General features: G+C 50.5%; 3 protein-coding genes across 3 annotated transcripts; 1 reads left to right on the forward strand and 2 right to left on the reverse strand.

The window, feature by feature from the left end:
• Nucleotides 1-406: 406 nt before the first annotated feature.
• On the reverse strand, nucleotides 407-7,141 carry LOC115247939 (desmocollin-2-like). Its single transcript, XM_029831050.1, is given in 18 exon segments — nucleotides 407-1,555; nucleotides 1,920-2,091; nucleotides 2,093-2,235; nucleotides 2,315-2,430; nucleotides 2,512-2,733; nucleotides 3,044-3,265; nucleotides 4,212-4,354; nucleotides 4,476-4,723; nucleotides 4,792-4,977; nucleotides 5,058-5,192; nucleotides 5,279-5,344; nucleotides 5,346-5,434; nucleotides 5,506-5,650; nucleotides 5,859-6,014; nucleotides 6,212-6,316; nucleotides 6,397-6,608; nucleotides 6,684-6,774; nucleotides 6,890-7,141. Coding segments are annotated over 18 exon segments (2,688 nt in total). The 5' UTR covers nucleotides 6,929-7,141; the 3' UTR covers nucleotides 407-1,357.
• Nucleotides 7,142-9,667: 2,526 nt separating this feature from the next.
• Nucleotides 9,668-16,485, forward strand: LOC115247930 (desmoglein-2-like; the record flags this gene model as incomplete). The annotated part of the gene is made up of 14 exons (XM_029830997.1): nucleotides 9,668-10,021; nucleotides 10,414-10,536; nucleotides 10,923-11,078; nucleotides 11,170-11,311; nucleotides 11,389-11,552; nucleotides 11,666-11,800; nucleotides 11,876-12,061; nucleotides 12,148-12,512; nucleotides 12,614-12,756; nucleotides 12,840-13,061; nucleotides 13,144-13,371; nucleotides 13,612-13,739; nucleotides 13,862-14,161; nucleotides 14,248-16,485. Coding segments are annotated over 14 exons (3,792 nt in total), but the record flags the coding sequence as incomplete, so codon positions are not given.
• Nucleotides 16,486-17,805: 1,320 nt separating this feature from the next.
• On the reverse strand, nucleotides 17,806-21,249 carry LOC115247933 (tubulin beta-2A chain). The gene is made up of 4 exons (XM_029831020.1): nucleotides 21,071-21,249; nucleotides 20,667-20,775; nucleotides 19,908-20,018; nucleotides 17,806-19,212 (listed from the first exon to the last, which is right to left on the reverse strand). The coding sequence occupies exons 1-4, from the start codon at nucleotides 21,125-21,127 to the stop codon at nucleotides 18,128-18,130; spliced, it is 1,362 nt and encodes a 453-aa protein (XP_029686880.1). The 5' UTR covers nucleotides 21,128-21,249; the 3' UTR covers nucleotides 17,806-18,127.
• Between the last annotated feature and the right edge of the window lie 83 nt (nucleotides 21,250-21,332).

The following is a 21,332-nucleotide window of genomic DNA, read 5'->3' on the forward strand; positions in this document are numbered from 1 at the left end:
AAGGGCCCATTAATTGGCCCCTGTGGGATCCTGGAGCACAAAGCTTTAGATGTTCACATCTTGTCGGCGTTCTGTCACAACTGTGACAGTATTGTTGTAATCTGAGCTTGCTTTGGATCATTTTTGTCTTCTTAACAAGATCCCCGTCTGACTGGCTGCTTCCTCCCGTCTGGACACATCAGATTCCTCCCGTCAGACACCGGCAGCCAAAAGATGCTCAACTCTTTACAGGCACAGATGTTTTCCAGCTTGTCGGGGGTTTAATTTTTTAAATAAGAGGTTATAAATGAATAATTCCTTATCAGTTTTGCCATAATGAGATCAGCGGCTGCTGGGGGATTTTAATTTGCTTTTCAATACATTTGTTATTTATTTATGAAAGTCAACACAAATGGGACTAAGCTCGTTACCTGCTTCACATTTTTAATTATTCCATCAATAATTAATTCGCTGTAACAGCGAATTACAGGGACACGCAAAAAGAAAAAGATAATGAGGATCAGGGCTGCGCTCTGCAGCTTATCTGCAGCAGGTAAATATTGGCCGTGCACGTCAGTAAATCATTCACACGGGCAGAGGCTGCTGACCAAGTGGGTGGCGCTCTTATCTCCTGAGCTCGGCTCCTCCACCAGGGCCCAACGGCCCCTTCTGCCCTGGAATGAGGGCGGAGATGGAAGCGAGGAGGAGGAGCGCTGAACGTGGCCCATATTTGCTGCTTTACTGGATCAACCTTCTCTCCTTTATTTGCATTCGGACCGTTGCTTCCTGCGTTAAACAGGGAACTATTTTCTTCCCTCTGACAGAGGAGAAGCAGGTCACAAGCAGCGGCGAGGACGTGCTAAGCTAAACACAACCAGACAGCTCCGCCGGCAGTTCCCTCCTTTCATTTCATCCGGTTTTATTTTCTCATTTTAAAAATCTACCCACAAAAAAGGGGCTTTGAAAATCTAAACAACGGCAAACAAAAGCAAAAACAACAATGCGAGTACAAGAAAAGAGGAGCAATAACCAAAAATACCCAGACACTCAATCAAATGAATAGGAAAGGTCACACAAACACAGCACTAATTAGCGCGTCTGTCCGCGTGCCGACCCTCGGACAGGTCGGGATCCCCGGGGGCGGATGGGAAAACGGAGCAGACCACACGAAATATTTACACCTGATTAAATCTGCATAGTTTTCAGTGCAAACATGTTTAGTTTTAAGCCAGGAAGTAGCCGACAAAGAAACTAAGGGTGCCCAGACCTCCATCGAGCTTGTTCTTCTTCTCGTTTGCGTTGGGAGCGACAGCTAACACCAGGCCTCCGCACCCCCGCCCCGGCGGGAGGGGAACGCCCTCCTCCCCCACCGGCTCGCTCATGTCTTTCTGCAGACGTTTGCTAGCGTTTTGAACTTGGGGCCGAGCGTGTTGAGGAAGCCGAGGTCGTTGTCGTCGCCGAAGCCGCTGCAGCAGCCGACGGAGCCGGCCTCGGAGCCCACCCCCTCGAATCTGTAGTCGTGGACGGCGTCCTCGGCGTAGCGTTCGTCTTCCTGCGTTCCCAGGAACGGCAGCTTCTGCGAGACAAAGCGGAAGTCTGAGGACGCGTTATTCCCTGGGCCGGGCTGTGAGGGGAGGAGTTACGCCGCCATAACCCCAGCGCGCCCAGGATGTGACTGGCAGTCAGATATTACACGGCCAACAAACAACTAGCCAAGAAGTTGGAGGAATGCTATTTCTGGGTAAGAAGCCTGGAAATATTACAGTTTACGGAAGACACCATCAAACCTGGGAGAACAGGATTATAGCACACGTGAGAGTTAGCTAAGCCGTCCAGGATAACGGCGATATTAAACCTCAGAGAGTGAAAGAGGCGTCTCGGCGCGCACAATTCAAACACACTGCTCGGCTTCTTTCGGAAAACGATCCGGGCATCTTCACCTGCTGGAGATAGCGTCCGTTTGTTTGCCAGGTGTGATGAAAGCTGGAGTTCTGGGCCAGGTACCTGCCGTCCCCCCCCATCCCGCCATCGATGAAGTAATCTTGATTGAACTGCTGGGTGCCGTACTGGTTGTCGTACTGGCTGGAGTAGAAGTCCTGGATGTCGTTAGTAATGCCAGACTTGTACACCCCAGTCTTGAGGGTGCCCTGACCGAAGGAGCCCTGACCGCTGCCCCAGGTGCCCGTGTTGCCCTTCAACGTGCCTTTGGCACCGGCGTCGCCTCCGAAGGGGGGGGGCGGTGATGAGGCTGGAATCCTGGAAGCACATGGGCTGAAATTAAAAACAGGAGTGGACGCGGGAGGTGGGCAGGAGCTGCGTCAGCCGTTGCCGTTACCACTTCTTCTCCGGGGGCCTCGGTGTTGGATTTGAGCAGGATTCCGCCGCCGTCTCCCGCGTCCTCCAGCTCCAGCTTCTCTTTCTTCATCACACACAAAAAGGCCACCAACAAGCCTGTCAAAGAGAGCGTTTGACTCATCTGAACCCAACTGGCTCCTCGTCACGGGCAACCTCAGAAAGTTCTGGAGAACTCACAGAGCAGGAGGAGGAGGGCCAGAGGCAGCAGCAAGGCCAGCCACCCCAGGGACCCCAGGGACGAGGAGCTGTCCTGGGCCATGCAGGCCCCGTTCCTGCACTGGCACACCCTGACTGAAACCGTCTGTATTCCGCCGTTGCTCTGCAGATCTTTGACATCGATGTCGACCTCGTAGACTCTCCGAGGGAGGTCTTTCACCTGCTTCAGCACGGCGGCGGTACCTGGGGGGGGAAGGGGGGGGGGGGGGGGGGGACACAGGGAACAGCCATGTCACCCAGTCTGAGCTGATAAAGGATCCCTCACGCGCACGTACAGACGCGCCACAAATCACTCTGCGTGCTTCACCTGTACGGCTGACGCCCGAGTGCACGTCCGCCTTTTTAAGGAAAATCCTTCAGATGTTTCCGGAGAGCAGCTAAAAGCATCGGCGCAGCCGTAATTGAATTATAAAACCACTTTTGTTCTCGACTGTTTCATTTCCAGCTCACTGGAATTTGCCGGCTGTCTGTGCGCTAACCCACCGCCACCTACCATTTAGAGATTCCAGAGACCATTTGCCATCGTTGTCAGGCGGCAAACTGAAGGAAAAGGGCGCCGAGAAGTGTCCAGCGTCCTTGTCTTCAGCGACGACCACGGTGGAGCCGCGCTCGCCTTCCTTCTCACAGATGAGCAGCTCGGCGGAGGGCAGGGTGGGCTTGTTGTCGTTGACGTCCTCGATCACGAGGATGACGGTTCCCGTGCTGCTCTTGGAGGCTGAAATGAAAGTGGCATCAGAAGAGGAAAATAGGAAGAAAAGCTTGTTTGATTATGAAAACTGTTCATTTAACCAGGAAAATGTGAGCAAGCGTTCCAACGTTGCCTGTTCTCATAAATATTCCCTTAAATGATTCTGACCTTTAAGAGCAGCTCTGATCAGGTTACATACTGATTACCCCAGACAGGTTACAGTGCAAATATTAGCCCGTTTTGAATATCAAATTAGCGTAAACGTAGCATCTGTCACACACACACACACACACACACACACACACACACACACACACACACACGTATAGGCACTTGTGTGTGTATCCTGTGAGCTGTCAACAACAGCTCCATTAGGTGAAACCAGTTTTCTGACATATTGCAACTTTCACCATCACCTAACTGTGAGTCACTCTAATTATCTTGTCCCAGCACGTCGCCCCACCCAGAGCTCTCAGGAGCGGAATGCTGCACGAGTCGGAATAAAACTCGCCGCCCTTTTATCTCCAGCAAAAACCAAACAGCTTCAGTCAATCGGCCTTTTGAGACACTGTGATTAGCGCTGTTAGCCGGGTCGGATCGGGCTGGTTCTAAAGCGACATCCAGCCACTGAATATTTGAACCTGTCCTCGTGGATTTGGGGCGTCGCCCCTGGAAACGCCCCAAAGCTGGTTTGTTCAGATTTGAGCGACTGAGGGTGGAGCAGGTGCTGCCGCTTCGCTGTCAATAAGTGATGAAGTTACAGATAAACAGGGAGGAAACAAAGGTTCATTTATGGAGGGGGTGGTCGGGAGATCCAGTCCTCGAGGAACACAATCCAGACGGGTTTTCCGTCCTACCAGGGGGGAACGACTTCACCAGGTAAAAGCTCGTCTGCCTGGTGGGACAGACGGCCCAGCTGGAATACGGCCCTTGAGGACTGGATGTCAGTCGCCCTGATTTACCGGGACCTTACCAGCATCCACGGCCTTCATGGTGAAGCTGTATTTTCCATCCTTGACATGCATTGACTCTCTGTCGATTGTGTTGGCCACCTTGAGGTCGCCGCTCTGTCTGTCCACATTGACCCAGGCTGCTGGTTCGCTGACCTTGTAATAACTGAGAGGAACCAGAGACACGTTCTTATTCAGCAGTCACACTCTGCCCTCTAGTGGCAAAGAGGGGCATCGCGGCTTAAATGTGGAACTTCATGAGAAAAACCCAAATAAAGATGGCTGACGTGATGCCGTTGCTGCTCTTTGTTTCCGGATCCAGAGCGCTGTATCGTCCTATCAGGGTGTTGTTTGGAATGTTTTCCTTGACGTTGAAGGTGATGTTGGGAGCTGAGAATTCCGGGCCCTCATCGACATTGAGGACGTTGAGATTCACTGGAATGGAGTTCCAGCCGGCGCTGGTGCCGCTCAGCTCAGCTTCGTTGCGGGCCGTGATCTCTAGCGCTACGGTTTTGGCCTTCTCGTGATCCAAGGCCTGGAGGGAGAGACTCTTTTTAAATCGTGTCCCCTCTGTGGGACAGGATTTTAAAAGCTGCCACTCACCTTCGACACATACAGCAGCGCGCCGTTGGTTTTGGGATCCGTTTCCACCCTGAAATTCCCATTTTCATTCCCTTTAGTTATTTCAAATTTAGAAACCCAGTTGGGCGTGTTCTCCAAATCCTTGTCGTTGACCGGGATTCGCAGGATGAACTTGTCAATTTCGTTCTCCTTCACGCTGGCGTCGTACTAAAGAGCGGGAAAAATTCAACGCTGAAATTCGGCCGCAGCGAGTTCAAAACGCCGCCCTGAACGTGTTCGTCACTCACGGACGTCTCCGTGAACGTCGGCGGGTTGTCGTTGATGTCGCCCACGACGATGGTGGCTGTGCCTGTGTTGGAGAGACCGCTCGAGGCGCCCGCCATGTCCTGGATTTTCACTGTGACCAGGTACTTATCTTTAGTCTAACGGGGGGGGGGGGGGGGGGGGAAACAAAAGCCACAAAGTTGAAGCGAGAAATAAGAACGTGAGAAAAAGTGTCGGGATTCACCTCTCTGTCCAGGCTGTCCGTTACCGTGGTGATGACACCCGTATTTGGTTGAATGGAAAACAGGTTTTAAACCATCCAGGAGAGTATATCGGATCTTGACGTGGTTGGTCCCTGGCTGGTCTCGGTCCGTGGCGTTTATCTTCCCCACCGTGGTGCCTGCAGCAGTCATGGGTGGGTCAGAACCAGGAGCGTGTCGCCGCCCATTCCTGCTGCGTCGTGCTCCTCACCTGCTTTGCTCTTCTCCAGCACCGTCACCTGCAGCGGGCCCGTGAAGGTGGGGGCGTTGTCGTTCATGTCGTCTATGACGATGCTGTAGGGCAGAGGGTCGTCCAGCTCCTTGTTGGTGCCCCGTTCGAAAACTCTGACCGTCAGCTGGAAGAGAAAACCCCGGAAGTCTTCACCTAGTGGGGTCCAAGCCCTGCAGCAGCTCCAGCCCTCCCCAGCCCTCCCCAGCCCTCCCCAGCCCTCCCCAGCCCTCCTCACCCATGGAAGTTATGTCCTCCCGAGCATTTAAACAATGCTGCCGGAGGCTGAGGGAGTCGTGGGCGCCACAACATCCACATTTTCCGCTCAAACTTACCGTAAATGACGGGAACTCCTCGCGATCGATTGTCTTGAGCGCGGAAAGCTTCCCCGTGTCGGAATCAAATTTAAAAACATTGACTGGGTGCTGGTTGTAGCCAGGGCCGCTGATGGTGTAGTAAACCTTGTTATTGGCTGCCACCTCCGACTCCAGCTGCAAACACAAATCCAACCATTCACGTGGAATCGCGCATCCGGGGATGCTTAAACTATCAAATTAAATCAGTCAGCTGTGGTTCTGGAACAGGAACTGCAGTAGGTGTTTGTCAGTCAGATAAGGGGGGGGGGGGGGGAGCAGCCTGAGAACACGAATTTGTTAGTGTGGTTTCAAAAGAAAATCTTCAGTTTTACCGTTTCAAGGTATTTTGGAAAAGGCCCTTTGTCGTTCTCCAGGAGGTTGTAGGGTGGGGGGCTCCAGCGTCTCTTGAAGCGCCTCAGCACCACTTCACCGCTGGACTGGAACGCGCAGAAATGGGGGGGGGGGTTATCGACTGGAAGGGCGTTTATTCTGAGAGGAGACCCGAGAAATATCCCACCTTTCTACCGTCCCGCGGCGGAGCGCAGATAAGGCGGACGGTGAGGTGGCTGGTGGCCCCCCCGCTGTCTCGGGCACTCACGGAAAATACGCGCCCCGCTGGGGACACCACCATCGGGGCCGCCACTTCGATTTTTCCGGCTCCGCTGATTGCAAAATTCGAGTCCGTCAAAGTTAAAGTGGCCGATTTTCTGAGGCAGTTGGAAACGTCAACTGGGGGGGGGGGGAGAGGTCGTTAACGGCGGTCAGAGCGCAGCGTTAATGGTGGAACTCGCAGCGCATACAAACCTTTGGGGATTCGGTATCCAGGCTGGATCATCTGCGGTACTTCCACCTGAACAAAGCCCGTCCGGAAACATGACTCCGTCCGGGAAACGACCTGGAGCGAAAATGGTGGGCTGGTGAAAGGTTCTGGCTCCATAAAACAGCACTAAAGTGGAAAGTTCAACATGTCTGTCTTGGCCGAAGCCACTTGAAGGTAAAGAGGAGCTCACCAACGCCAGGGCGCACAGGAAAACCACAACCCTCCACATCTTGGGCAACATTTGGAGACGGTGCGGGTCTGCAAGCAGAGCCAGGTGATCCAAAGCCCGACAGAAGACACTCTTTTCCCGCACTTGTGTTCTGACTCGGTCGACGGTGAGTCAGGAGGGAGGCGCACCTTAGCTGCCCCACCCAGGAGACTCCCAGTGAGCCGGGCTGACTTCTATGTGCTCGTCAACTCCCCGCTACTTCAGTCCCTGTAAAGTTTCTGCATTCTTTATGGTTCCTCCGCCAGGGGGAAACGTTGCACCGAGGTTCTGCCGGAGGAACCTTGCGGAACAATGGAGCAGAACTATTTCACACTATTCCTGCAAAACCCTCAAAAACACATTCGGTTCATATTCTGAGCAGATGTGGCTTGTGAGCATTTTTCGGCCATATTTGATAGATAATGACTTCTTTGTCTGTTTTGTTCTCTATCTTGGCTCTGCAAAAGACCCTGCACAGGATATTGACACCCCCCTACCCCCCACCCTCCACTCCTCTCCTTTCTCCAGCTCCACTGAGCTGCTCACTTAGCACTGCAGGAATGTGTGCTGAATAGAGCCTGTGGGGGGTGGGGGTGGGGGGGGGGGGGGGGCTCCATTCCCACAGCGGAGCTCACTATCTCTATAAAACTGATAAAGCATGAGGGCACCCAGCGTCCCGGGTCCCTGTGAGCCTGCCTTGCTTCTGTAAAGTTGGTTGGGCTTTTTTGAAAGAACACTGGGAAACGCAGCCCCCACGAGAACAGGAAAGGTGAGAAAAATGCCAGGAAGGCTGCTGTGGGTCCGGGGCGTGGACATAATGAAGCTCAAAGTCTTCATAGTAAATATAGAAACCACTCCAACCCCCCCTGGCTAAAATAAAGTCAATTTTCATAATGGAGCAGAAAGGTGCTGGGTTAAGCACCTTAAAAACCTGTGTTTCCAGTGCTGGAATAACAGAGAATAGGAACATTTATTGTTCCTCTTGGAACAAAATTAGGACAAATCCACAGTCGGGGACTGAAAAGTCCCCAAAGAGACTTTTAGCATGTGTGGGCTTGGAAATGTGCAACTTTTACCCTCGTCTGCATCGAGCTTATTTCACTACATTTATACAGTAAATGTCCCTTTAAATATTTATTTGGAATAAAGAAAAATAAGTGTCTGAAGCAGCAAAGTCACAGACCAGAGCTGATTTTGTTCATGCGCGCGCATTCATGAGCGCACCTATTCAACACTGTCTCCCGTCCTGTCGGACCAGTGCCCTGGGGAGGCAGGGTGGGGCAGCCATTCTTAATTCAGTTTTGGTTTTTAACAAGACTATGACTAATGAATGTGTCACTAATCTCTGGGCAGGTGTCACTCATTAGTTTAGAGTCTCCGTTCTTCAAGAAGAGGTCGTAAAAGGTTTATTCCTTCAGGTTCCATTGCAGGTTTGCACGAACACCTGTCACTAAAAGAGCCCCAAAGACACACAGGAAGTGGCTACTCTCTCAAGCTGTCATCATTATGATTATTAGTGTACTTTATTACTCTCACAGTGGGGAAATGACTGTTTTTACACTGTTTATTACACATGGGATATATGTGAACACACAATGAGCACGAGCACATGTGATCGTTAAAGGAGAGGTGACAAAGTGAACGAGCCGCCCCCGACAGGTGCCCTGAGCGTTCGGGACTCGGCACCTTGCTCAAGGGCACCTCAGCAGTGCTCTGAAAATGTCCCACCACCTCTTCTGCTACCTTCCCTTTTTAGGGTTAGGGTTAGGGTTAGGGTTAGGGTCTGGCCTGACTAAATATTCCCTGCAGCACAAGGTCACAATCAATGTTTAGTGAGATAGTGAAGATGTTCTGAAGCGGGTTTTTATCACTGTCCGTGAACGAGTCTCTTCAGTCTAACCCTAACCCTCTAACTCTAACCCTCTAACTCTAACCCTTTAACCCTAACCCTAACCCTGTAACTCTAACTCTAACCCTAACCCTAACCCTAACCCTAACTCTAACCCTAAGCCTAAGCCTAAGCCTAAACCTAAACCTAAGGCTAAACCTAAGCCTAACCCTAACTCTAAGCCTAAGCCTAAGCCTAAGCCTAAGCCTAACCCTAACTCTAAGCCTAAGCCTAAGCCTAACCCTAAGACTAAGCCTAACTCTAAGCCTGTGCTGAAGAACCTCCTGACTCAGACAGCCGCTCCTGTCCCTCCCTTATTCCGTCAGACAGACAGCAAATTTAATTTCTGTCATATGATTCATTTGAAACCAGATTCTGATGAATTTTCACAGGCACTCCCATGAAAACACCTAAGAGAGAAAAGGTCAGGGTGGGGCGATGCTTCGGGTGTGCACCTGCCTAATAAACCCGGTATTCTTTCTTTTAAAATGAGGAACTATTTACTTTTCCTCTTTGTTTTGCGGTTAAATCATGAACCAGAAGGGAAAGTGTATCGAGCAATGAGAGAATAGGACTTCCCTCTGTCACACACCTCTGGAAGGGAAAGTTTCTGGCAACAGGGTCGCCATGGTGACCCGTTGTCTTCTCCGAGCGGGCGGCCTTTGCGTGCGCGCACACAGGCTCCAGTGTGCAGCTGAATATTTATGAGTGGTGAGGTGCACCGGGAATGTCACAGGGACGGGTCAAGTTTCACAGATGGGTTAGAAAGCTGCTGCCAGGAGTTTATTCTGGTTGGATGCGAGGATAAATCATTAATGGAGAACTCGGGCACAAACGTGTGAAATCAACCCGCAGAAATGACAGTCATATGACTATCAACAGTCACGCATGTGCTCGTGATTGATACTTTTGGTTACGATTTTCCTGTCGGTGCCCTCATTAGACGCAAAAGAGCTTCACAGAAATATTACTGCTATGCACTAAGGAGACACCTCCTCATATCTGCTGGCGCGCAACCAGGCAGGGAGACGCCGCCTATCGCTGGAAAAAAAAAAAGGAAAAAAAAGTTCCTGCCCTTGCGGAGAGGGTCAGAGTCTGAACACAACGGAGGAATTATACAGTTTGGGACGCGAGTTCTCTTCATCGTGAGGGTTTCCAGGCTTCCCAGGCCGGATGGCTCCGCTGTTCAAAGGCAGCTTTTGGTCCTATTGGCGTCTTTACTAGCGGTAAGTGAAGCGCGTCTGGACCGTCGGGGGTTGAGGCGTGTACCAGAAAATACGTTGGAATCCACGGGAGTGGCTGTTACGCAGCCAGAGTTCGGCTCCTTCTCGAAGTGAATTCTTAATTGCAGCGGGGAAAGTCAAGATTAAATGTGTCCGTGTTGACGCAGACCCGGAACAGCCCGGCTCCACTTGCCTCTGTGACAGAGCAGCGCTCATATTTCGCTGCAGGTTTGTCACCTGGGGGGTCCACATTGTCCTATTCTCTCATTTAATCCAAATAAAATGTACATTTAATTGTTTAAAACCTCCTTTGGACTGAAGACGTGCTATTTTTGCTGTACGACATTTGAGTTGGGAGCTGCTGTAATGGGCCTGTCATCATTGTTTACCTGCAGATTGTTCCTGTGGGGGCTGAAGGAAAAGGCCCAGTGCTGCACAGAGAAAAGAGGAACTGGATCAGCGCTCCCAGACATCTGAAGGAGAACCAAGACTACACCGGTTATCCAAACATCGCCAGAGTATGTCCTCTAGCAACCACATTTTTCTGAAATAGCAGCACATGAACGCCCGTTTCCACCGGCAGGATCCTCTTTCATGCTTAAACGTTGAAACCGTGACCCGAGTGAACCAGATACTGAAACCAACAGACTAGTTTTCCCATCCAACACTGATGAGTAACACTGAGTCACCCTCAGAGCCAAACACCGACACCTGTTTATGTTGTTTGGTTTCACTGATATTCTCCTAGGAATATTTGCTGATGCCTGTTGGGTGGGGTCCTCACCAATACGGGAGTGTCTGACTGTGTTATTCTAATAATATTTCTTTCAGATAAAAGTTACACAACACAAGTTCATGAACCTTTTCCTTTGTGTAATTCTCGGTTTTCTGGTTTGTTTTTCAGATCCGCTCGGATAAAGAGAATTATACAAAGATATTTTACTCTCTGTCTGGTCCCGGGGTCGACCAGCCACCTTTAAATGTATTCAGTGTCGACCCCAACAGCGGCTTTGTGAAAATCCACTCCATTCTGGACAGGGAGGAGGTCGCTAATTATACTGTAAGAACAAAGTTACTTTAAAAAAAAAAATTGAAGCAAAAAAGATTTGCATGGTCCAAAGTTGAGTTTTGTCCTCGTTTTGTTCCTGTAGCTGAAAGGTATAGCGCGGTATCCTGATGGGTCCCTTGCTGAAAGCGACATTGACCTCAGGATCACCGTTGATGACGAGAACGACAACCCGCCCATCGTCAAGTTGCAGCAAGTCGGATACGTGGACGAGGCGAGCGCAGCGGGTATTGCTTGAGGAATCCAGCTACCTTCATTACGTTTGGAACTGTGTTGAACTTCTGCTCCCGTTGGTCACTTCTAGGTACTGTTGTGATGAAAGTGATCTGTACTGATGCTGACAAGCCAGGCACCCAACACACCAAGCTCTTCTACCAAATTGCAAGTGAGAGCAACCCGGATGGGTTGTTCTACATCAACTCTCAAACTGGAGAGGTGATGGTTCAAGAAAGCAGCCTGGACAGGGAGGTGAGTGACTCGGCTACACCATAGTAACAATCAGGACACAGACAATTACAAACGGAATTTGGATGAGGGAAGATGGAAATCGATGTGTTGTGTCTCCTGACGTGTCACTTTAGACACGGGATTCCTACAAGTTGACTATAATAGCGGTAGACATGAACGGGCAGCCCGAGGGAAACAGAGGAACTGGAGAGATCGAGGTGAAAATTACGGACATAAATGACAACATTCCAGTCCTGGATAAAGACTCGGTGGGTTCCTCACAATAAATGCCGACTTACCAGCGGGCAGGCGTGTTTCTCTAAAGCAGATGTTGGTATTTGCAGTACGAGGGCAGCATAGAGGAAAACACCGTCAACAAGGAAGTGATGCGGTTCAAAGCCTTTGACATGGACGTTCCTGACACCGCCAACTGGCTGGCTGACTTCAAAATCATTTCCGGAAATGAGGCAGGCTATTTCGATATCACTACCGACCCTAAGACCAACGAGGGGATTCTCATCATTAACAAGGTAAAAGACTCATTTTCATGGACTGAGCGTGTCAAAGTGTGAAATGACGACGTCACTAAACAAGAGCCTGGTCTTTGAATTTGTAGCCGTTGGACTATGAGGACCTGAAGGAAATTAATTTGGGAGTGGTTGTTAACAACAAAGCACCCTATAACTTTGGAACTGGAGGAGGAGGAGGAGGTGGTGGAGGCGGAGGTGGTGGAGGAGGAGGAGGTGGAGGAGGAGGTGGAGGAGGTGGAGGAGGAGGTGGAGGAGGAGGAGGAGGGTCCGTTTACCAAAAACCCTACAATGTAAAAATCAACGTTCTCAATGAGAAAGAAGGCCCCCGCTTCCAACCAGGCGTCAAAGTAGTGCCTCTCTCCGAGGATAGCAGCTCCATCGACCTGCAGAAGATCATCACCAACTACGCCGCGATTGACACGGACACCCTACAGACGGCCACCAACGTGAGGTACAGCAGATCTCTTCGTCACGTCTCTGAAAGGCTTCGGTTTCTGTGAGTGATCCTTGATCTCTCCTCCCATCCGCGGACCGTCCCGCTCCATCCGCCAGGTACGCCAAAATTCGTGACGAGGACAACTGGTTGATCATCGACGAGAAAACGGCAGATATCAGGCTGAATAAAATGCCCGACAGAGAGTCCAAGTACTTGAAAAATGGAACGTATTATGCTGAAATCATCTGCATCACCAACGGTGAGTTCACCGTGCATATGAGCGCCGTGGCGCCCCAGCTGACACATTAAGTAAACCTCTTTCTTTTATTCCACGCCTTTCAGATATGCCCTCAAAAACAGCCACAGGGACCATCGCCATCCAGGTGGAGGACTTTAACGACCACTGTCCGACTCTAACCAGCACGACAGAAACCATGTGCCACTGGGACAATTTCGTCTACGTCACGGCTAAAGACGAAGATGATTTCCCCAACTCGGCGCCATTTGACTTCACTGTCATCGAAGAGAGCAGTAAGGGAAAGTGGGTTGTGGAGCCACTCAATGGTAGGTTTGATGGATCTGGGAACATCAGGTGCAGGACATTCAGCTGCTGGATGTGTTCAATGTTGCTCTCTTCCGACCCCAGAGAGCACCATCATCCTGAGGGAGCAGGAAAAACTGTGGCCAGGCATTTACCAAGTGGCGGTGGAAGTCAAAGACCAACAGGGAAAGTCATGCGGAGATGTTCAGATGGATGTCGTTGTTTGTACTTGCCACGAGGACAGCAGAACCTGTGTGCCTCGCAGCGCGACGAGTTCAAACTTCTCCACTTCGGGGATCTTGCTCCTCCTTCTGGGGCTGCTGCTTTTGCTGCGTGAGTCACCAACTTTCCTTCCCTCTCCTGCTCATACGTGTTGGTGCAGGCTTTTCAATTCTTCGGAAGGGTGGGTCACACCAAGCGACAGGGATTGTGGCTCTTGCTCGTGTTGATTGTGTTCCCAGCGAGTAACAGCCACTCGGGGAAGTAAACAACACACTAGAGTTTGGTAGTCATGTGAACCGGAACGTCTACGTGCATCGTAAAACCTGTGGACGCTTTGTTTGTTTGCTTCAGTGGTGCCTCTTTTCCTGATGTTCTGCCTGTGCGGAGGGGCAGCAGGTGCCGGGAATTTCAAAACCATTCCGTATGACACCAAACAACAGCTGATCTCGTACCACACCGAGGGACAGGGAGAAGACAAGGTACTTCAGCCTGAATAGCAATCGTACATCCCACTGGCTTTGGGATGATAGGTGGACGCTTTGGGTCGCCTCTGCCGAGCACCGACCACAGCAAAAGTTTGAACATTCCTCTTCTCTCTTAGGAAATTCCGCTTCTCCAAACCCCAGTGGAAGTAGGTGGTGGAGGAGTAAAGATCAGAGACATGAAGAACTACGGAAAGGGGCAGCATGATCTGATCGACATGGGAATGGCAGCAGGTGGTGGAGGTGTAGGTGGTGGCACAATGACAATGGACGGGTTCAACCGCTACGGCGAGCACATTGATATGGAATACGCGAATGGCGGAACGATGCTGGGACAAGGAAATTACTCGCAATACAGTGGTGGGTTCGTTGACGGAATGGCTCTGTCCAGCGAGTTCCTGGGGGAGTATTATTCCAACGTAAGTACGCCGAATGGCAGTAAGGGCGCCGAACGTGATCACGAATTAAGGCTGACCTTCATGTGTCCTGCTGTGTTTATTTGCAGAAATCCAACCACGCAGCACAGCAATTCCAGGAGAAGAACGCCATGATGGTGTATGATTATGAGGGTAAAGAGTCCCCGGCAGGCTCTGTAGGGTGCTGCAGCCTTCATGAGAATGATGACGACCTTTCTTTTCTCAATGACCTCGGCCCTAAATTCAAAACCCTGGCGGAGATCTGTACGGGCTCGGCCATCGTGACTGAGTCGGTTCCTCCTCCGAGAGCAGTGTCTCCTGTCCAGATTCCCCCTTCCACTCACACACATGTCCACACGCACACGGAAACCGTTAGGGACAGGGACCGGGTCAATGTCGATCACACCGCCAGTGTGGCAGGATCAGCGTCCTCCACATTCATTCAGGAGGAGCGAGTGTCTGAGACAATCCAGGTTCCACCCGCTCTTCCCAAGGTTCAAGTCCAGGACAAGATCGTGGTTCCCAGTCAGACAGTGCTAGTGCAGCAGCCAGCCATGTATTACACCACAACACCCATGTACGTAATGGAGTCCAATCCCCAAATGGTGCTTGTAGCAGGTGGTGCCCAGCAGGCCGTAGGTCAGGTAGGTCAGGTAGGCCTTAGCCAGGGGCTGGTGCAGGTTGGAGGCCTGCAAGCTCCCCAGGGTGTGGTTCTCGTTGACAGGCAAGTAGGTGGTCTAACAGGCAGAGTGTCACACGGCCTTTCACAAGGAACCAGACAGGTGTTGGTGGAAAATGGGTCATTGAGTGGACAGCAGGTCGCTCATATAGCACCAGGCTATGTTCAGGTCCAGATGCCCAGAGCGAAGGGTTCTGAAGTCAGGAGTCAAGGCAAGCAGGTGAAAACCCAGAGTTATTCACTCGCTTCCCGTGGTTCAGTCGGGTCGAGTGAACTGTTGGTAGAGAATGGGTCGCTGGCTGGACAGCAGGTCGCTCATATAGCACCAGGCTTTGTTCAGGTCCAGGTGCCTAGAGAGATCGGGTCAGACCTCAGGAGCCAAGGCAAGCAGGTGAAAATCCAGAGTTATTCACACGCTTCTCGTGGTTCAGCCGGTTCCAGTGAGGACTATGCCCAGACAACCACACCCAAGATACAAGGCTCCCAGAGAGTGGTTGTGCAACACAAGAAGGTCTCAGTGACTGAGAAAACTCTGGACTCAAATACAGGTGTTTAAAGCGGCTTTTACGACACTTCTGCCACGCTTAATTGCTCCAGTTTGTTCAAACGTGGCAAAAACAAACAGGGAGGCAGCAGATGGCCCAATAAGAAGACAGGATCAGAGGCACTTTAGCTTAAATCAGAATCTTTACGCTACAGGTGAGACAAACTGGACCGTCTGTCGGGTCTCTTTTCATTAAAACCCAGCAGCAGGAACACCTTTTTTCTGGTGGGGGAACAAAAACTGCAGCTCTTAACGTGTTGCTGAGTGCCTACACACCACACAAGACATCCCTAAAACATCACAGCTACACCAGCTATACCGGAACCATCAGCAGGGGCAGTTAAATTCTGACAAAATGTCATCAGCTGCAGATCAAGGAAGAGAACCCTGGCACGAGCTGGAGCTCTTATGAGAGCTCTCCCTCGGGTCAGGGTTCACAACTAATCACAAGCAAGTTTAGAATAACACAAAACAACATATATGATCTAGGTTCGGTGCATCCCAAATGTAAAGTAAAGCAGAACTCATTTTCTTCTGGCTGAGATGGTCGTGGGGCATCTTTTGTCACAGTCTCGCTATCGCATCTGCTCTTTAGATCTTTTCAAGTTTTTTTTTTAAATCAAGCAGTGTGTGTTATATGGGTGTGTGCGGCTTACGTGGAAATAGTGCACATGATGAACTTTGTACTTTGAATAGATGTTTGAATGATTCCATGCGCCAAGAAGGGATTCAGCTCTTTTATCAGTGGACACACGGCAGCTCGACCTCTGACTACTGCCGAAGACCTCTCATTTATTCTTCGTTATTTGGACGGGATGTAAAAATTCTGTAAAATACTATGATGGCCCAGTTTTTTACTCGTGTGTGTGTGTGCTGTACCATGAATAGACATTTAATGTGTGTGTTTTTTACTGTGGTTTTTGAGGGTTATTCATGTCTAGGCAGTGTAATAACACGTATCTGTGGAGCACTGAAAGATCCGAGGGAAACACTGATTCAACAGTACATTTTATGATGCTTTTTTTTCTGTAATATCTTTGTTGCTGGTTACTGTTTGCTCTTCTCCACCACACAAGCATTAGTAAAGCAATAGTCACCACATGATGAAGCATGTTTTTATTCATGTCTCTCTTTTTTTTTTTTTGGAGTTAGTGGGCTGAAAACATTACATACACAACCACAAATACATGTACGAACAAACGCAGACATTCAGAAAGCAACAAAAAAAACACACTTCATTAACATTTAATGAGGTATTTCCTTCCCCGAACAAAAAGGTCTATTTTGGTTGCGTTGTAAATGCTAACGGCTAAATATCCAGGTGAAGCCTATACTACACACTCTTAAAGTAATATTCCTGTAAACTCTATTGAACAGGAACAAAGAAATGAGCAACGTTAGCTGCCCAAAGCTCATATGACAAATAGCTTCACCCTTGCAGCTGCTCACCAGGTTAAAAATCCATTCCTTCAAAGCCGTCTGCATATTTCTGTTGAAACAGGCTCATCTCGGACAACTTTAGGGCACGAACACTTATATAACATGCAGCTATTTAAGCGGCTAAATGTCATTTTTGTATGCAAAACCAACCAAACAAAAGTGCATTTTCAGGTGTCCTCCATTGATCAGTTGCTAATTAGCATGTAGGTGGAGCTTCCTTGTGTGTGTGACTGCAGGAAAAAGGGATTTCCCGACTAAAGTTGTGACACGTTTTCGACACAATGATTTCATTCAGTCGTGTGGTCGACAGATGGTGATTTTGACTGTGTTCAGATGTTCAGAAGTTCCTCCTCCCAACTTGATCCTCTTCAGTTGATCTTTGCTCCGCTTAAATAGCTTTGAAACATTTCAATTGATGTCAGTGATACCAGCTCGACACATTTGAAATTCCCAGGGGTGGAGTCGTGGCAGAAATCCAAATTCTTGCTGTGACAAGTTGAGCAGGGGTGGAGCTGCTGGGCCAGAAGAGCAGCTTAATCGCCCTGAGAACGGAGCAGCCATTTTAGCGAATGCGTGGTTGTTGCCAGGAAACCTTATCATCCTGTTTCTCCTGGTCCATTTCAGAATGTCAGTAATGAGAGTTTATTTTAAAAACATCCTGCTCCTGTCTGAGCATTTCCTGCCGCCATGCTCCGCGCTGGTTGTCCTGAGGAGTTTGGTTTTGCTCGCTTTGCAGCTTTCAGCATTCTTATTTGTACGTAATCACTCAGTTGTCACGACGGCAGCCAAACAAACTCACCCGAGCTTGCGGAACTAGTTTCCTCCTTTCTTTGTTGTGGTAAATGCCAGAGGGTCCAATTACCTTTCAAAATAAATATATAAGTGGAGCAGTTGTAGATTTGGAGTAGAGGTTATTATTATTATTATTATATATATTATTATATCTCGTGAGATGAACACGTACCGAGCTGGAGTCACTTTGCTTTTCACAGTTTTAATGCACCATTTGGCGTCCGTGACACCGTCAAATCAATACACAGGGCTGCAGTTCTGATAAGATGGCACCTTTTACTTGAGGATCAGGATACAGTCAATGCACATGTACAAAACTATATTAACGACAAGACGATTTGATGCTGCCGAAGCATGATTTGGAAAAAAGGATCCATGCGTTTAGTGGCATTCGTTAGACCACTCGTGACGCTGACACTACTGTGCACTATCGTCTCAGCTATAATCGAATTCATCTGCAGGTTTCAATGCTTGGACGTCAGCTGCTGTTATATGCAGGGGCGTGTCCTGTCCATCAGTGGCGGAGATCCTGACGGATGTCTTCCTCGTCCTCTATCTCGTCCTCTTCATATTCGCCCATCTCGTCAGCGGTGGCGTCCTGGTACTGCTGGTACTCGGACACCAGGTCGTTCATGTTGCTCTCGGCCTCGGTGAACTCCATCTCGTCCATGCCCTCTCCGGTGTACCAGTGGAGGAAGGCCTTGCGGCGGAACATGGCGGTGAACTGCTCGGAGATCCTCCTGAACAGCTCCTGGATGGCGGTGCTGTTGCCGATGAAGGTGGCGGACATTTTGAGGCCGCGGGGGGGGATGTCGCACACGGCGGTCTTGACGTTGTTGGGGATCCACTCCACGAAGTAGCTGCTGTTCTTGTTCTGCACGCTCAGCATCTGCTCGTCCACCTCCTTCATGGACATCCGGCCGCGGAAAATGGCTGCCACGGTGAGGTAGCGGCCGTGTCGGGGGTCGCAGGCCGCCATCATGTTCTTGGCGTCGAACATCTGCTGCGTGAGCTCTGGCACGGAGAGGGCGCGGTACTGCTGGCTGCCCCGGCTGGTCAGAGGAGCAAAGCCCGGCATGAAGAAATGCAGGCGGGGGAAAGGCACCATGTTGACGGCCAGTTTCCGGAGGTCGGCGTTTAGTTGGCCGGGGAAGCGGAGACAGGTGGTGACCCCGCTCATTGTGGCGGACACCAGGTGGTTGAGGTCTCCGTAAGTGGGCGTGGTCAGCTTCAGGGTGCGGAAGCAAATATCGTACAGGGCTTCATTGTCAATGCTGAAGGTCTCATCCGTGTTTTCCACCAGCTGGTGGACAGAGAGGGTGGCGTTGTAGGGCTCCACCACGGTGTCGGACACCTTCGGGGAGGGCATGACGCTGAAGGTGTTCATGATGCGGTCCGGGTACTCCTCGCGGATCTTGCTGATCAGCAGGGTACCCATTCCCGAGCCTGTGCCCCCACCGAGGGAGTGGGTCAGCTGGAAGCCCTGGAGGCAGTCGCAGTTTTCCGACTCCTTCCGGACCACATCCAGCACCGAGTCCACCAGCTCTGCTCCCTCGGTGTAGTGACCCTTGGCCCAGTTGTTTCCAGCTCCGCTCTGACCTGTGTGGCGCATGTGTTAAAAAGCGTTACAGCATCAACAGCAGATCGTTTCTAATGTCCTAAACTATTAAGTGCAAGGCTACTTTATTGATGAGTGACTTTATTGATGAGTGACTTTATTGATGAGTGACTTTATTGATGAGTGACATACATTAAACGCTGGAGGGAAATTAAGATAATAACTGATGCATCTGCTAACATCAGTGCGTTCACATTGTTAGCATCGTCGCTATTAAAAGGCTCATTGTTTTAAGACGGCGCGGGCGATACACACCGAGGGTTAGCAACCTTGATGTTGTTTTTAATCTTTAACTAGAGGGTTAGAAAGTGATCAAGTTAAACTTTAACAGTGAGTAAATGCACTGGTGACACCCGCTCATTACAACCTTGGTAGTGATAGGAGAGAGGAGTTGGTGTTTCAGAAGGATTAGAATGAATCATCAAATATGTGATGATAGTATCTGGGAGGGAGACATTTTATCATTGTCAGCTCCACTCAGCTGCAGCGTGTCCTGCTCCTTTTCTTCTGTGCCGAGTCAGCAGGGACTCCTGCATCACGCCTCTGAGAGACTTCAGAGGCGTGATGCAGACATGTGGGTGAAACCAGCTGGACCAGTTAGAAAGTAGCCACAGGAGCAGCAGCAGCCACCCTGGGTGTTTGCACAGGTGGACGGCTGTATTTATTGTTCACTCACCAAAGACAAAGTTGTCAGGCCTGAACAGCTGCCCAAATGGGCCCGAACGAACCGAATCCATGGTTCCTGGTTCCAGGTCCACCAGGATGGCGCGGGGGACAAACTTGTTACCTTTCAGGAGGGAAGCAGAGAGATAATGCAGGACTGTTTGGGTCCATATCAACAGTGGGCGTCAGTGGAGACTTCGTCCAGAGTGGAGCAAACATGTTTTGGACCCAGACGGGGAGCAGCCCGGTTTCCTCTGCTCCACCCTGAGTCAACAGCCGCCATTTTCTCGTGCATCAGAGAGCTGCACAGAGGTCACCCAAACAACTGTGCATTCTTGCCCTGCCCACACTTGCACTTTTTGACATCATCCTGTCGGCCTGGATTCCAAGCGTATGGATCTGACAGCCGAGACCCAGAAAAAACGCCCTGTATGACAATGAAGAGCAGATCTGTCTGGAACTCCCGCCCCACCTCGCCCTGCTCTGATGGCGCCGTCCCGACACGTGGTGCACAAGGAATGACCTTCGAATTGCTGCGCTAATGAATCTAGAGCGTGACATGAGGCCGAGGCGCGGCGAGCTCAGCGGAGACTGCAGATACCTGCGCTCCCCATAGAGCCCAGAAGGGAGGGGGCGGGGGGTGGAGGAGATGTTTGCAGATATTCTGTCCTCCTTTCGGTTCCCTGCTGGGTGGAACCTCACTTGCAGTGAGGTGAAACGAGGCCCCGTCTGCAGGCGTGTGGGCGCTGATATCATCAAACAGTCGGCTTACCTGAGGCCTCGTTGTAGTAGACATTTACTCTCTCCAGTTGCAGGTCACTGTCACCTTGGTAACTACCGGTGGGATCAATGCCGTGCTCATCGCTTATCACCTCCCAGAACTGAGACACACACACACACACACACACACACACACACAGGACATGAACTTTTCTGTGTGTGTACCAGCTCCTGCTCCTTAGAAAAATGACATGCAGTAAGGGAAAGGGGGGTGGGGGGCTATCATTGCAAAGCCGCACCTTCATCAGATTTAAATAATCGTCCATATCAAATAATTGTATATTAATCGTATCCATAGAGGTATAATCCATGGGTCACGTGACTCGGCTTTATATAAGCTTAAAATTGCCCACTTGCGTCACTTTCTGCATCTCTTCCCATAAAGTTAAAACCTACCTTCGCCCCGATCTGGTTCCCACACTGGCCCGCCTGGATGTGAACGATTTCCCTCATGGTGAGCTGCGGATGCGGGCAGAGGTGAGTCCGGTCTTCAGTGCGGGATCCTCCGAATCAGCACTTGACTCATCCCTCGGACGGCTGCGGTGCCGGTGAGACGCGCTGCCGGACGGATGACGTGCGCGCTGCGTCCCCGCATCCCTCTCAGCCAATCGGAACCGGCCGGTTTGATGCAGTAGCGCACAGGATCCTGCTGCATCAT

The sequence above is a fragment of the Takifugu rubripes genome, chromosome 22, assembly GCF_901000725.2.
Source record: "Takifugu rubripes chromosome 22, fTakRub1.2, whole genome shotgun sequence".
In the NCBI taxonomy this organism is placed as follows: domain Eukaryota; kingdom Metazoa; phylum Chordata; class Actinopteri; order Tetraodontiformes; family Tetraodontidae; genus Takifugu; species Takifugu rubripes.